The sequence below is a fragment of the Mesoplodon densirostris genome, chromosome 2 (genome assembly GCF_025265405.1).
Source record: "Mesoplodon densirostris isolate mMesDen1 chromosome 2, mMesDen1 primary haplotype, whole genome shotgun sequence".
NCBI lineage: Eukaryota > Metazoa > Chordata > Mammalia > Artiodactyla > Ziphiidae > Mesoplodon > Mesoplodon densirostris.
The window spans coordinates 158,231,382-158,248,385 of record NC_082662.1 but is presented as its reverse complement, the minus strand read 5'-3'; the positions used below and the strand labels follow the sequence as shown (position 1 = coordinate 158,248,385).

The window sequence follows — 17,004 nt, the reverse complement described above, 5'->3', positions numbered from 1 at the left end:
AAATCACTGGCATCCAATCTGGACTAGCTGACTGTGCAGGATCCGCTGCTCCAGAGAAAAGGGAAAGGCAGGAGTGAGACCGATGGAGGAGGAGAGAAAAGGTTTGGAGGCATTTTGTTTAGGACATGGAGCTGGGGGTTGATGGCGAGGGGCAGGCAGTGACCTTGTGAGTGATTATGGGGATTTGAGGAAGGAGTTAAAGTGGTGGCAGAGAGTGGAGCACAGGGTGCTCTCACAGCCTCAGACAGTTTTGGTAAAAGGTGGAGGGAGAAAAGGGCCCACAGCACAGGACACTGTCCCATCAGCAGCAGTGGTTCTATACAGTAACGTTTCTCAACCAAGGGACAGATCACAAATCTGCAGGAGGGCTTTGTCGTTTTGTTAAGCCCCCCGAGAGAGTGTGCCAAGAACCGTGGGGAGATGTTCTCTTCTCACGTCTCTGGTGAGAAGCAGAGCTCTGACCTGGAGCCCGTGTTTTTCTGGCACAGATAAGTGCAGACTCTACCTGAACACCCTGCTGCCCCAAATTCACCATCGGGGCCCTAACATCCCCCCTGGGGGTGGATGAGAAGAAGCACCAGGGCCGTTTGGGGCCAAGAGGAGGGGCCACGTGGGGAAGCTGGTCGTGTGTGTTTGTAAGTGAGGTGGGGAGCCTGCGCCGCCGGGTCTTTTTTTGCAGCTAAATGGAAGGAGCTGCTAGGAGGTGATTTTTGGCTGAAAAGTAAGTTACAGAGAGTCTTCTCACCTTCCTGTTTTCCTGTGGTGCCCATCAGGGAAGAGGTGTCTGTGACGGTTTGGGGTTTTTCAGAGGCTAAGACACCTGAGTCACCACTATGGTTTGGAGGAGAGCCCTGGTTTCCAGAAGCCAGACAGGCCTTTCCCACTCTATTTTTATAAGTCCCAGACCCATTTCCCTTGTCACCCGACTCTCCTCCATGACTCAGATGGGTGCATTTACGGTGAGAGTGAAGGGAACAGGAGGCACTCAGGGATGAGAGCGTCCACGCTTTGACTCTAAAGTACGGGTGGCAGAATCTTGACATCTTTTTGACCAGAGTCTCTCTGGAGGGAATTCAGACACCCACCCACACTGGCACAAAGCAATGGTACATTCCTGCCACCTTCATAAAACTAGGATTCATTGAGTACTTACTGTGGGCCAGGTACTGGGCTAAGTATTTCACCTCCATTCACTCATTTTTTTCTTGACAGCAACCCTCTGAATAGGTGTTATTCCTATTTTACGAATGAGGATACCGCAGCCTAAAGCACAGTAACTCGCTCAGGCTCTAATAGTTGGTAAGGAACAGAGCTGGGTCCTGGGCGGAGGTTTACCTCACACCATACGTCATACTCTGGATCACCATGCTGTACAGCCTTGAGCATTTTCCTGGGCAGGAGCTGCTAAGCTTTGGGTACCTTGCTGCAGATAAAATTATTACAGGTGAAAGAAGTCTTTTGACCTTATTTTGTTTGCTTTTCTTTTTCCGTTCTCAATGCATTCTGTTTCTCTCAGAAGAGATTTGTTTTTGCACTACTTGGCTATTACTATTCTAAGACTACACTTTGGTTTTGGTGTCAGATAGAGATAAGCTGGTGATAATCAGGCTTCTCTTTCCAACCCTGTAAAGGTCCCCATTTGCTCTTCCTTTTTTGAGGGTAAGAAGAGCAACCCGGCCTCTCTGTCAGAGTTAGGTATTCACTTTAGGTATAATTCTACAAAGCTTGACCCATGAGTTGTGTGTGTGTGTGTGTGTGTGTGTGTGTGTGTGTGTGTTGAAGGAGGCTCATTTAGTAAAGGGGTAAATAGCCCAATGCAAAGAGCCTCTTATAAGTAAAAAGGAAAAATATTCATGTTAATGACTTTGTATTCTATAAGTTATTAAAAGGCAGGGAAACAGGATTTTTTTTTTTTTTAGATGTTGTGGGTAGGAGTTTATTAATTAATTAATTTTGGCTGTGTTGGGTCTTTGTTTCTGTGTGAGGGTTTTCTCTAGTTGTGGCAAGCAGGGGCCACTCTTCATGGCAGTGTGCGGGCCTCTCACTATCGCGGCCTCTCTTGTTGCAGAGCATGGGCTCCAGACGCGCAGGCTCAGTAGTTGTGGCTCACGGGCCTAGCCGCTCCACGGCATGTGGGATCCTCCCAGACCAGGGCTCGAACCGGTGTCCCCTGCATTGGCAGGCAGATTCTCAACCACTGCACCACCAGGGAAGCCCAAGGGAAACAGGAATTTTATAAAGGTTTTTTCTTCTGTGAAAATTGTTCAGAAGCTACATGATCTCACATAGACCAGTAAAGCACAATAGACCACAAGAGTAGACCTGAGTACTGACCCCTCTCTAGGGGCCACCAAACGGGGCTGTTTCCCTCTGCCTATGCAACAGAATGTGTATCTTCATTGCTTTCCTTTCAATTACGTCTTGCTTATCTATTGTTTGAAGAGTAGACTCTTGGCCTTCAAGGAGGTACTCTTCGCAGTTTCAGCTGTTTGCTGGTAACCCAGCATGTCTTTAATATCTTAGTGACTAGTGACTTTACCAAGGCCTGGATTGAACCATGGAGGCTTCAGGGCTGATAGGCAGGAGAAAATCTCTTAGTTCCACGTGAGCCAAACTACCTGTGCAGCATCACCATTCCATATGCCATTCCATATCAGTCCTCACATTTTATCTTATTAAAATTCTAACAGAGTCACTTAAAAGATCTCCATCCTGCAAAGCCCCAAGACCTGGGCCCCGATTCCCGATCAGCTGTTAAAACTCAACAACTTGATTACCGATAGTGTTTGCAAACATTCCTAGGACAGCCACAGTTTCACTGTCTTCTTTCTGCTCTGGTTTTCAGCTTCTTTTTGCTGTTGGCCCCTGGCAATTTCCATTCTTTTCTTATTATACCACCTGTAGAACTGAGATGATATTGATAAATTTATTCAACATTTTTAGCTTGTTAATAGGAGAACTTTAGATGATGTATTCTACTATTTCTTCCCACTCAGAAATAAATGTATGCCTAGTATGCCTCTGCACCTAGTAGGAGAGGACTAATGAAAGGGAGGGATCTGGTTATAAAGTATGCTAAAGAAAAATGTATTTAGCCACCATCATAGTTATTTATTTCTTGAGAACCTACTGTGCATCGGGCAGTGAACTAGTAGCTGGGACTGAAGGGGGATTAGACTCTGAGCCCTTGATAATACATTCTGAATGTCAAGTCCTATAATGCACATATGGATAAAACATACCGTAGTACACAGGCAAGGAGAACTCTCTGGGTCTAGGAAGCCAGATGAGATTTTCCAGAGGAGCTTGTATCTGAGAAATTCTTCCTGCACAACCCATCTCAGGGTATCTGTGGATTTTAATTTTACATTTTCCAAGAAGATTGTTGCAAACCCACATATGTGAGATCACTGGCACCCTCCCACCCCAGCGGGTGAACACGGGAGGAGTGGAACAACTCCATTTCCTCTTTTCCTCAGATGACTGCAATGAGCAGAACATGCCTGGCTTCAGCATTCTAGGGCCCAGAAATAAACGTTTCTGGGTTGCAGGCATTTGCTGATGGGATGGGAGCACAGTGCTGCTTCCTCCTGGCAAAATCAGCCTCTAGGAAAATATGGGCCAACCGAGCCCCAAGACCAGAAGGAGCTATAGTACCAAGTAGCTTATTTGGGTAAACTTTTAACCTGCAACTGAGAAAAACAGAAGTGAAGTGGTGGGGGGGTCTAGGGGAATTGAGATTATATATATGACCCTTTCTCTGTTTCTACACTGGATCGCTGGGTTCACTTCATTATTAATGTTCTTGCACCTAAGCCCTTTTTATAGAGGTGCCAAAGGAATTTGTTACTCTGCATTTCCAATAAATTAAAAGGTTAATGAAATAATCAGATAGTGGTAGCATGGTTTAGCAGAAAGAACATCAAGAATCAAGAAATTTGGGCTATGTTCCCAGGATTGTTACAACTAGCCTTGCAAACAAGGCATTTCACTGTTTTAAGGGGCCGTTTCATCATTTGTAAAGTGAGAGTTTTGTACTAAATAGTATTCAAGAATCCATCCAGCCTTTGAATTTTATGCATCTATGGTCCTTAAAAAAAAAAAAAAGAAAGCAACTAATGTTCTGGTCATCAGGAGTCCCTGAGGGGCCTCCAAGACCTCTGAATTTTGCCCCTGAGATTCGCAGGTGAAGCAATGGACACATGGGCAGATCCAAGGGCTGAAAGAGCCAGGCTGGAGGCCACCATTCATTGGAGAGCCAGAGAACTTCCATCTGCTGCATGGACTTCACTGGGTGTGGCACCACAGCTGCCTTGGAAGACGGCTGTTTTTGGCCTGATGTAGCCTAATCAATATGAAGAAATGGGTGTGGGTCTGATTTGTCATTCACATAACGAGAAGGTTTTGATGGGAAATGATGTAGGAGAAAGAAAATAGTGTTAGGCATGATACAAAAATGTGATTAGCGTCTTCTCCTGTTTTAACACACTCCTCAAGATTACTTATCGGGCTCCTGTCCCATGCTTTACCTATAGGGATATAATCACTTTGGGCTGATATCTCAATATTTATGTTAGTAGAGCAGAAGGTCTGAAGCCCAAACTAACCTTTCTAGAACATCAGTGTGCTCATGGGTTCTGTTGCAAGCTGTAAAAGAAAAATGGTCTTAATCTAATTCACATAATAGAGGTACTATCAGCCAATCAGTCAAAGTTTATGGAACTCTTCCTGACAGTGGGCTCTGCGATGAGCAGTCTGGGACAGCCTGCCTATCTATTTTTACCCTCCTCTTTCACTTGCACAGTTTACTCAGGCCCCTCTACCCCTCTGAATCATCCAGTGCTAAACTCTTCTTCATGTGGGCTAGATACGTAGCAAAGCCAGCCCCTGAAAGCTCATGTCGTCCTTTCCGCGTCCCCACCCACCCCAAATCTGGACTAGGTACTTCTATCTGCATCTCTGTGCTAGCACTCGTCATCATAAGCTATACTTGCAAGTGGGGGGTTCTCTTGAGGACTGAAGCCATGTTTTATTTCTCTCTGTACCCTTATAACAATGCCTGGTACAAATAGGTGAGGAATAAATGTTGAGTGATTGAATAAATGACTACATCCATAGGCAACAGACAGAGCTACCATTCCTATACCCAACTCCCCAGAACAATTTAAACAGAAAATATCACCAGGTAATATAACATAAAGGAGAAATTATCTTACTTCTGAGAAGTAAAGTCATATGGATAGGACAGACTGACAGCCTTTCCTCTTTGTATTTCATCACTTACGCACTTCCATTCATATGGCCACCTCAATTGCCTGGAACATAGCCAGTTGGCAAGAAAAGCCTTCCTATAACAACTAAACTAGGTATCATCATGCTCATACATCATAAGAAGAGCAACCCAGCCTCTCTCAGATTTAAGTGTTCACTTTAGGTATAATTCTACAAAGCTTGACACGAGAGAGAGAGAGAGAGAGAGAGAGAGAGAGTCTGTGTGTGTGTGTGTGTGTGTGTCTGTGTGTCTGTGTGTCTGTGTCTGTGTCTGTGTGTTGAAGGAGGCTCATTTAGTAAAGGGGTAAATAGCCCAATGCAAAGAGCCTCCTTGTAAGTAAAAAGGAAAAATATTCATGTTAATGACTTTGTATTCTATAAGTTATTAAAAGGCAGGGAAACAGGAATTTTTTTAACATCTTTATTGGAGTATAATTGCTTTACAATGGTGTGTTAATTTCTGCTTTGTAACAAAGTGAATCAGTTATACATGTACATCTGTTCCCATATCTCTTCCCTCTTGCATCTCCCTCCCTCCCACCCTCCCTATCCCACCCCTCTAGGTGGTCACAAACCACCTAGCTGATCTCCCTGTGCTAAAGTGAGAGAGTGGCATGGACATATATACACTACCAAACGTAAAATAGATAGCTAGTGGGAAGCAGCTGCATAGCACAGGAAACAGGAATTTTATACAGGTTTTTTTCTTTTGTGAAAACAATTAAAATGAAAATTAAAAAGTGGCTCTTAAAGAAATAAGCTTTAGGTACTTGAAAAATTCTCTTATTTGGAACGCTTTGTTTTCTGATGTTACAGGAAAATGAGGTGCATGTATGGGTAGTGAAAAATTCACCTATGGACACATTGGTGTCCATTGAGACACATTGGTCACCATTCCTTGGGGAAGTTTCCTGTGGGGCGGAGTGATGTCCCAAATCAGACACCTTTCAATTATTGAGATTTGCGTCCCCCAACCTAGTCCAGTCTTCAGATACTTTAAAAACTTTGGATTGATTAGTCATTTTTCCCTTCCTATTTTTTTCCATTGTAACTTTGGACTCAAGCTGTCAAGCTTCCAGGCACATGTTGCCATAGGAGACTCTGTTTGTTTAGGGTGGAGTAGTTATTTTTGGCAGGTTAGGGGAGGAGCAATTAATTCTAATAGGTATATAGTAAATTAAATACTTGTGTCTTTCCAACCTTTTCTCTGTATTTATGCTCCTTTTTATAAATTCCCTTCTCTTCCCAGATGACCCTTTAAGAACATTCTAGAAATCATGTCCAGGCTATAGCCATCAAAGTCTAGTGAGCTCTAGAGAAGGTCACCTAGACAATTTCTAATCTTTTCAACATACCTTCCCTAATACTCCTGAGATGAGAAGCCAACCTTGGGGAAGAGGTTGGAAAGAAAGATTCCCAGGATTTTTTATTAATCCATTCAAATGTCTAAGTTGTTCTTATGAAAAGGAAGATCTTCTTTAGATCTCCCTTTAATCCTCCATATTGAAGACCATACTTTTATATGTAGGAGAAGTATTTTGGGTGCTCTTTGGATTTTTATAGATGATTACATGAAAAAGAAAGAAGAAACAGATTAAGTTTTGCCAGTGAGTCAGTCAGGGTTGGAGGAAAAGTAACAGATGCAGTGTTAGATGAGGAAAATATACTCCAAACACTGGAAAAAGAAAATTCTAGGGGAATCTCAATGGATGTATCTGGTCCTCCCAGGAGAACCCAAGGGCATCTATAGGTGTTAAGGATGCAGCTAGTTGTATTTTGACTCCTATTTGGCTGCAATTGTAGATGCAAGTTATGATTATATAGTTATTCCAAGTTCTCCAGAGCCCGAGTAACTGGCTCCAGGGTTAAAGACAAATGCTCATCTCAAAATCTATGTCTTTTATCCCAGTGAGGCGTGTGTTGAGAACAGAATTCATTTTCACTTCCTGCTCTCAACTGACATTGCTGTGCAGCTGTGTGACAGCTGTTGAGTTCCACCCCACAAGTAGCAGCTTCTCAGAGGTTCGCAAACTGGTATACATCTGGAATGATGTTCAAGTGACCTCAGGACCCCATAGAATAAATCAAAACATTGAAGAAATAACTTGGATGAGCTCATTCTGATGTAACTCAATTGCTGAAAATTACTTAATGGCCATTTTAAAAAAATTGTATTTATTTATTTATTTTTGGCTGCATTGGGGTCTTCGTTGCTGTGCGCGGGCTTTCTCTAGTTGCGGCGAGCGGGGGCTACTCTTTGTTGTGGTGCATGGGCTTCTCATTGCAGTGGTTTCTTTTGTTGCGGAGCATGGGCTCTAGGCGCACGGGCTTCAGTAGTTATGGCACATGGGCTCGGTAGTTGTGGCTCGTGGGCTCTAGAGCGCAGGCTCAGTAGTTGTGGCGCACAGGCTTAGTTGCTCCGTGGCATGTGGGATCTTCCCGGACCAGGGCTCGAACCCATATCCCCTGCATTGGCAGGCGGATCCTTAACCACTGCGCCACCAGGGAAGTCCCTTAATGGCCAGTTTTTACTTTAGTGATCTATCTCATCAAAGCAGAGTGGAATAGGGAACAGTCCTTCTATTTGACATTTAAGGAGGGTGGGGGAAGAGAAAGTGATTTGAATATGTGAACTGGAAGGAGGCCTCAGGCCTCAAGAGTCTACTGACTGTCCTGTGGCCCAAAGAGCTTGACTACGAGATGCTTCCTGAGGCTTTGCAATTGGGTATCCACTCAGGATGGGGAGCAGCTAATGCGATTGAGTAGGTGGGCTGCCTGGGCTGGTGCACCCTCCAGGATGCCGTGGGACACTGTTTACCTCTGAGAGTGGTTCTAGAGGAACAATGCGTTGGGCTGCTAAGCTATTTTTTTAACCGTTCGTTGCTGTTCTTATCATACATTCCCTTTTGGGGTGAAACACTCCACTAACTCTGGTTTCGCCTGGGCCCCTTTCCCATTTTGGTTCCTGTTAACTTGCAGCAGTAACAGGAGTAGATGGAAACCATTTGGCTTCCTCTGCTCTAACCCTGTGTCTACCTGCTGTGCATGAAGTAGCTGTACACGTGGGATGATTTGTGTTCCAGCACTGGTGTCCCAAACCCTAGGACCACTGCATTCTGGACAAACACCATTTGAGTCTATAGCAACCCAGGACTATTAGGGTCTCTAAGTACAAGTACCAGAAGAGATGGAGGTTATGGTCCTTAATCTGTGAGAAGCAGCAAAATATCAAGATACATGACTTCTAATCCTAAACTCTGCGTGACCTAGCTGTGTGACCTTGAGTAATTTTTGTCATGTCTATTTATCCCCATTTCCTCACTGATAAAATGGGACTCTTTTTTTTTTTTTTTTTTTGCGTTACGCGGGCCTCTCACTGTTGTGGCCTCTCCCGTTGCGGAGCACAGGCTCCAGATGCGCAGTCTCCGGACGCGCAGGCTCAGCGGCCATGGTTCACGGGCCCAGCCGCTCCACGGCATGTGGGATCTTCCCAGACCGGGGCACGAACCTGCATCCCCTGCATCGGCAGGCGGACTCTCAACCACTGCGTCACCAGGGAAGCCCCCTAAAATGGGACTTTTAAAGCCAAACCTGCCTGATGCACAGGTTTTCCTGATGATCAACAGAGTTAACATGTGTGAAAATATTTTGTAACCTACCTAATGACGTAAAGACCTACTATTACGAGAAGGTGAAAAAGTTGATCAAGGAATTAAATGAACCATTCTGGTCCCTAGAGTAGGCCAGGAGCCAGACACTGGTTGTGAAATTTGACAATTCCTTTGATCCAATGGTCTTAGCTTGAGACTTTTCAACTTCTTGAGAATGTTGGGTCAGTTTTTACCCTGCCCCTTTGGTGCTCTCTCATCATAATGTCTCGAGTTCCATGGACTATGTTGGGGGTGGGATGAGTGGGAGAATAGGGTGAAGCAGAGTGAAGTTGTACTTCGACCCTGACATGCTACCCCCTTGCCAGCCTTTCCAAGCAGATGGTTGGTGTGATACCATCAACAACCGGGCCTACTGCCACTACGATGGGGGAGACTGCTGCTCTTCCACGCTCTCCTCCAGGAAGGTGAGTGAGGGCGCCTGGGAGTGGGAGGGAGCGGGTAGGAGCTCCAGGAATAGAGGCAGGACCTTTGGCTAGCTCTCCTTCATGCTGCATCATAATTTGTTTTTCTTCAACAGTCAAGAAGAGGGAATGATAATGAACAAACATTGGAGCTTCTACAGTGACAGGATTAAGGATAGTAATTTTAGGATAGGTTGTTAGAAAACACTAGTCTCTCATTGTCAGTCCTGTAACTGCTAGAGAAAAGCCATGCTTCTGCTGCTCAAAGACTCCCACCTGCTTATCATTGTCCAGGAAAAGTTTCTGTAGGTAGGGAAAAATGGCTTCCACTCCTTGGAGAGGCAGGATTATCCATGAAGTGGTATCCACTTATTATTAAACTTCACAGCTAAATGAATAATCCTATAAAGTGAAATACAAGCACGTTGCAGGTGTATGTTGAGCAGCCACCACAAGCTACCTGGAGCAATCCCCCACTGTATCCTGAGCAGTAGCCCTTTTCTTGATGATGCCTTTTATCCTGTTGCTCTGGACTCTATTAAAATAGAAGATATGCTTAAGCTAAGCCTATAAAATTGAATAGGCTGAAAATTTGGAATAATATGGATGAAAACCCAAGAGCTCCAAAGATAACTGACGCTAGTTGGCCGATCTGATGAATCAGAAACACACAAGAATGTTTCCTTCCTTGTATGTGTCTCCACAATAAAGTCACGTCTGCATGATTACCTCTACACAGACCTGAATACTCCTCCTAATGGGTAATATTTACTGATGGCTCACTCTGTGCCAGGCATTGTTCTCACCACTGACATGAATTAACTTATTTAGTGCAGAGAGCTCAGGGACTTTTGTATCACTGTTCAATTTGGCCCTCTTTTGCTCTAAAAACCAGCAAATCCCAAACCATGAGAAACAGATCAAGAGCTTGGATTGCAGGTCAGACATCGTGCCAACTAGTTCCTGGTCTCACTTGAAGAAAGTAACTGGTCAAGGATCCCATTTCTACTCAGGAAGGCATAACCACTTCGGAAGAAAGCAATCAATTCTCTCCCCATCTCCATCTCACACTCAGCAGATGTAGGGTTTTTCTTTAATGGATTTTGGTGCCTGTGGCCAGTATACACATGAATCAGGATTGAAAAAGCATTTCACCCCTGTTGACTCCTAAATTACATTTAATTCATATGTGAAAATATGCTGGGAAATTTCCTCAAACCCCTCCACCCGTTCTCTAGCCCACTTGCCCAGTCACCCAGCCTATCTCTTCAGTGTACTTGGACTATTAAATAATATGCTGATCTATTGTTGTTTCATTTGACTATCCATGCCCAAAGAGCAGAATCTTTACCACTTTTACATCATGTCTCCTGAATGCCCAATTCTCTCTGAAGCTAATTATGGACACTCAAAAAGTATGATTATCTGTTGGTAGCAGTGCAAGCAGGAAGAGAGCAACTTTTGCTGGACCATCTCTGACCTGGAGGAGGGATAATTACATAGCAGGAAGGCAATCCAGCCACAAACAATGGATAGAGAGATGCATTGTTTCACCAAGCCAAAGTATATCCTGGGTTCAAGAAGGGCAAAACCTCAAGCTTATGAAGATAGAAGAGATGATTCTGTGGCCCCAAGAACATCAAAAAAGTAGAAGACATAGAGCTAGGTAATAGAGCCTTGGTTTTCCAGGTAGTGTCATGACCTTGAGTTAAGTCACCCTACCTCTCTTGACCTTCCCTGTAAGAAGAAAATACTAACATTCATCTTACCTACTTTACAAAGATTTTGTGAAGATTGATAATAACAACAAAAACATTAACAGCAGTAGTTTTGAACATTAGTGGTAATATTAGAAGTAGTAGTAACAGATATTAGAGGTGCCTGGAAATGTGTGTTTCATATCCATCATCTTATTTAAACTACACTAACACCCTCTTGGGTAGTTGCTGTTGTCCTCCCACTTTATATATAAAGAAAGTGAAGCAAGGAAGGTTTACCTTGCCTAAGGAGACATGGTGTGTAAGTGAAAGAACTGAGTGTTAATTTCAATTCTGTGATACTAACACGCAATCCCACACTTCCTCTGGGACCAAGTGAGAAAAAAAGCAAAAGCTGGTTGAAAGTGCGGTGCTTGGTGCAAACATGAGTGATTTCAACTTCTTTTTGATTTCTCCTAGGTCATTCCATTTGCTGCTGACTGTGATCTGGATGAATGCACCTGCCGAGACCCCAAGGCGGAAGAAAACCTGTAACTGTGGGATCAAGCCCCTCCTTCCACTGCCCTGGAGGCAGTAAGAATCAGAGGCCTCCACAAAAGGAAACAAAAGCTGAATGAAGAAGAAAGGTCATGAAATGAAGGAAGGAAGAAGAACACGAAGGATCCTATAAGAAATGCAAGAGGACATTTATAGGTGCCAACTATTGCATCAAGTAGCCCAAGTAAGGAAGAATCATAGGCAAACGTTTCTTCAAAGAGGAAGTTGATTTAAAGTGGAAAGAGAAGTATGATATATATTCAAGGACCCTCCTTCCCCATTTATATGCTATCAAAACCCATCCTCAACTCTTGCCCTGCTCCCCACTCTACACCCTGCCAACTATTCAGCCCCACCCAACTTGTAAACCAATACCAAAATACTAGAAGAGAAGTTGCCAGGGACACTCTGCTAATACCCATTTTGAATGGATGGCCATCTTTCAGGGCTCGTCTAATCTAAACTGGCTCTCTCCCTTTCTTTGTGTAGTCTCCCTTAGTAATAATGAGGTTAGTTATTAATTCTTTATAAGTATTTAAACATAATGATATAAATATATTATATATATTATATTTTTTGCTGTCTACTAAGCTAAAAATTATCCATTGTTCCACACATGCTGCTGTGAAGTTCACATCCAAAATGAATGCTGAGGGTTTGAGGACCAAAAGACAAGTTCTTCTGCCATCTTTCTATTCCTAGGGATTGGCAGACTGAGAGGGAACTGGGGAAGGAAAGAGAGAGATTAGATGGAGTTTTTGATAATCACGTGTCAGCTAATCATCTTTTTCTGAACTGGGAGCCGAGCCCAGTTAGAGGAGATGGGGGCTTGGAATGATACTACTAAAAGGCTTGGAAAGGTGGGTGGGGTTATCCATTGGTGATGGGTCCAGGAAAACTAGACTATGGTTCTTGAGTATCCATCCAAAAAGAATACATTCTCTTCAGTTCTTGGAACTCTGCGTTGCAGTTGGTGAGGCCCAGGATTTTCTGCACTTCCACAGGTGCCTGTTCCAAGTGTGGCTCTCAGCCAGTCACTCAGTCAACAAGTCTGTATGTAGGCTCCCTCTCCCATCACCAGGATTACAGGAACTCACGCGTTCCTCACACTTGGCCTGTGGTCTCCCTTTTTCTAAGTCTCCAAGCCTGGCCATCATTCACAGCCACATGACCTGTTGTTGACTTTCTGGGGAAAAAATGTCATGGAAATGACATCGGGGAAAGGTGGAGGAAACTGAAGAACAGGCAGGTTTGGGGGAGCTGCGGGAGGCTGTAGACAGGGGAGAAGTCAGGGTAAATCAGAGCCCAGGGCTGGAGGATGAATTGAGTCAAGGAGACTCAGCCTTGTTCAGAGTCTCCACAGCAGACCAAAGGGGATCTTTTGAACAATGCAGACTCGGAGGTAAATTCTCTTCAAGTGTGACGTGTCAAATCTGTGTCCCAGAGAGAGCACTTTGAGCAAGCTCTGAAAATAACATGGAGCAAGGGTGACACTCTGTGGGGAGAGAGAAGAATTTCAACTGCTTAGGGTCCATTTTGTCGTTGTTACCCTTTCTTGCTCGATAGATGGACTGTATGTGAAATGACCACGTTAACCTGCCTCTGTTTATGTCCTGGGCTGACTCATTTTGCACGTGGTCTACTGCAGTTGTTTTTTAGTGACGATTTATGGATTAGGCCTTGGAGAAAGAAAGTAAGGAGCTAGTTTCTTGTTCAACACCCCAGTTTATCATCTCAGGAAGGGAAGAACAGGCAAAAGTTCAAGGGCAGCCTTAGTCTCCCTGGATCGCCTTCTCTTTGGCTCCAACCACAGTTTTCTATTCTTCCCATCAACCCTGAAAGCAATGGCTGTGCAAATATCAATAGAAAGAAGGAATACTTCCCCCACTATCTTGAGCCAGACTTCACGTAGGAAAGAACAACATTCTGGAGTGGAATAAAAAGGAGAAGGGGATTACACATATTTATCTGTGGGGATCTGAAATGAGGGTGGCAAGGTCACTGGGGAAGGGAAAGACCAGAGTCTGCCCATCCAAAATACTCTTGTTCTCTGTATTTCCAGCTGTAATGGAAACAATAGCCTAGATACCTACTCTTCCTTATCCGGGTTCACATTTAGTGCCCCCAAGAAGAGAATATTTATTTCTGGGATTCTGGTAGGCTTCAATTTGGAAAGGACAGTAGAAAAGTTTAGATTCTTCATTTTAAAACAGTGGTAAGATGGTTATCCAAATTTCTTGAAGCATGTCAAACTCTGTGCAGGGGAATCCTGCCATGTCTGAGCTTGAGAGTTATCCTGGGCCTCGCCCAGCTCAGGAAGGCTACATCCACCCCCCACCCCCTCCCACCCCAAGCCCCAGGAATACGGAGCCTGCGGTTCATGCCAGTATGGATCTGGGCTCAGTCTTCCCAAAGGAGTTACAGTGAGAACATTTCTCTTTCGTACTTCGTTTTAAAATATTTCATTCTCTGTTGGCAACATCTGCACTCCATCGCTGCCCTGGGAAGGTGAGAGGAGGGTTCTGGGGGTGTGTGGAAAGCCTTTCAGGCTACAGGCTGCCCAGCCCAAGTCAGTCCTGGCCATTCATAGATGGCAGGTTCTTCCAGCCTTATGTCCCTGGAGCCTAGTGCTTCGAGCTCCTCAGGTCACTAATAAAGTTGAAGCTCTAAGACACCACGGTCACAAATCCCCAGTGGATATTAACTCACACTCACTCCATGTGGTGGTCTGCATTCTGCTGCTCTTCCCCATACATGGGGCCACAGAGGGCCTCTCCCAGAGGCTCTTCCATTTGTTTCCTTGTTCCAAAATCACTTCTCTGCTTCTTTTTCCCAGTAACTAGGAGCTCTGGGGTCCAGGTTGCCTAGGGCTGGATGACTCTGATGATCAGTGTGACAGTTTCCAACCAGAGAGATGAGAGGGCAGAGTGAGGAGAATGGTCAGCTGGCAAACTTGTACATGAAAGTAAAGAGCTATTCTTGATTCTCTCTTTTCCTTCCCCCCATTACAAGGCATTGGATTTGGCATGTCCTCTCCTCTGTGAGATCACTATTGAGTGTGTCAGTTGGCATCCCAAGGGGCTGGCTTGATTGGGAACACAGTGAAGGGAGCTATCTACTGTATTGTAACGTAAAACAGCTACAGCCAGTTATTTTGTAAGATTATAAAATGTTCATTAAAAAATCAGCACACAAAATGGGGAGTGTCTTTGGTGTCTTATTCTTCGTTTAAATCATTCCATCACTTCCACATTGCTCGAGCACTTCATTCGCTCGTTTCAGGTCTGGACATCCATCATTGATTGACTGATGATTCTTTTCAGTCACTTGAAAACTATTTATTAAGTAAATGGTATGCATAAGGAAGATAAACATGAAAGTTCACAAGAAGAGATGACATATACAAAAGCAGAGTACACAGTAGTCATGTCAAGTGCCTCATGAGTTGTAAGAATAAAATGCAAGAATCATTTACAGTCCAGAGGCAGTAGCGTCACCTTTGGATGCCAAAGGCAGGGAGTATTTGAAAGATGGTCCATGAAGGATGCATATGAGCTTGATAGGCGGAAATGGGAAATGGGGAGAGAAGAGTCCAGGCAAAGTGAAGAACAGGGTTGACCCTATGGAAGCAGGAAGGGGAAAAGGCTGGGTGATAGCAGACGTCCCTGGGGCATCCAACTTAGCTAGAAGGTAGAACTCAGCTCACATGTGCCCTGCATTTGGCAAACGCAGTCTGATTTAATCCTCACAAACAGAGCTGCAACTTCCACTGTTTCATTTCACAGATGTGGACACCAAGTGTCAGTGTGTAAAGAAAGTTCTTTAAGGTCATATGCCTGGCACTAGAGTCAAGCCTGGTTCTGTGAGACACCAAGATAGATATAAGAAGGAAAAGAAAAATGATGGTTGATAGGATGGGAAAATGCAAAGGAGAAGTGGAGAGAGATGTCAAAGACAATGACTCTGTGTTATCTTTTTTTTTTTTTACATCTTTATTGGAGTATAATTGCTTAACAATGGTGTGTTAGTTTCTGCTTTATAACGAAGTGAATCAGTTATACATATGTTCCCATATCCCCTCCCTCTTGCGTCTCCCTCCCACCCTCCCTATCCCACCCCTCCAGGCGGTCACAAAGCACAGAGCTGATCTCCCTGTGCTATGCGGCTGCTTCCCACTAGCTAGCTACCTTACGTTTGGTAGTGTATATATGTCCATGCCTCTCCCTCGCTTTGTCACAGCTTACCCTTCCCCCTCCCCATATCCTCAAGTCCATTCTCTAGTACGTCTGTGTCTTTATTCATGTCTTACCCCTAGGTTCTTCATGACATTTTTTTCTTCTTAAATTCCATATATATGTGTTAGCATACGGTATTTGTCTTTCTCTTTCTGACTTACTTCACTCTGTAAGACAGACCCTAGGTCTATCCACCTCATTACAAATAGCTCAATTTCTTATGGCTGAGTAACATTCCATTGTATATATGTGCCACATCTTCTTTATCCATTCATCCGATGATGGACACTTGGGTTGTTTCCATCTCCGGGCTATTGTAAATAAGGCTGCAATGAACATTTTGGTACATGACTCTTTTCGAATTATGGTTTTCTCAGGGCATATGCCCAGTAGTGGGATTGCTGGGTCGTATGGTAGTTCTATTTGTAGTGTTTTAAGGAACCTCCATACTGTTCTCCATAGTGGCTGTACCAATTCACGTTCCCACCAGCAGTGCAAGAGTGTTCCCTTTTTTCCACACCCTCTCCAGCATTTATTGTTTCTAGATTTTTTGATGATGGCCATTCTGACTGGTGTGAGATGATATCTCGTTGTAGTTTTGATTTGCATTTCTCTAATGATTAAAGATGTTGAGCATTCTTTCATGTGTTTGTTGGCAGTCTTTATACACATAAAGGTTATCATCACTGACAGAAAAGGGAAGCCAGGAGGAGTAAGCTTCTGAAGAAAGAGCGTGTCTTTGCTTTTTGATAAAATCAGTTTAAAAGCCAGATAGAGGGCTTCCCTGGTGGCTCAGTGGTTGAGAGTCCGCCTGCCGATGCAGGGGACATGGGTTCACACCCCCGGTCCAGGAAGATCCCACATGCCGCGGAGCAGCTAGGCCCATGAGCCATGGCCGCTGAGCCTGCGCGTCCGGAGTCTGTGCTCCGCAACGGGAGAGGCCACAACAGTGAGAGGCCCGCGTACCGCAAAAAAAAAAAAAAAAAAAAGCCAGATAGATAATTCGTTGGAAATTTCATCTAAAGCAGTATTTAGCAAGCTGGAGGAGGCTTCTGCAGCTGGGGGCAGTTTGCCAGTGTGTCTGGCCCTGCTGGGCACCACCTGGCTGCCAGAAGGGCCAGGTGGTTATCTCAGTGCATGTATGAGCCGTTGGGGAAGGCCTGAGGAATAG

The 17,004-nt window shown here is 44.4% G+C and overlaps 1 protein-coding gene across 1 annotated transcript in view; it reads left to right on the top strand.

Moving 5' to 3' along the window:
- PAPPA2 (pappalysin 2) overlaps positions 1–11,595 on the top strand; it is a 297,667-nt gene extending 286,072 nt beyond the window's left edge. Inside the window, exons 21-22 of the mRNA XM_060088558.1 lie at positions 9,248–9,346; positions 11,521–11,595. Coding sequence (XP_059944541.1) covers positions 9,248–9,346; positions 11,521–11,595 — 174 coding nt within the window. The remainder of the gene's footprint in view (positions 1–9,247; positions 9,347–11,520) is intronic.
- Positions 11,596–17,004: the final 5,409 nt, after the last annotated feature.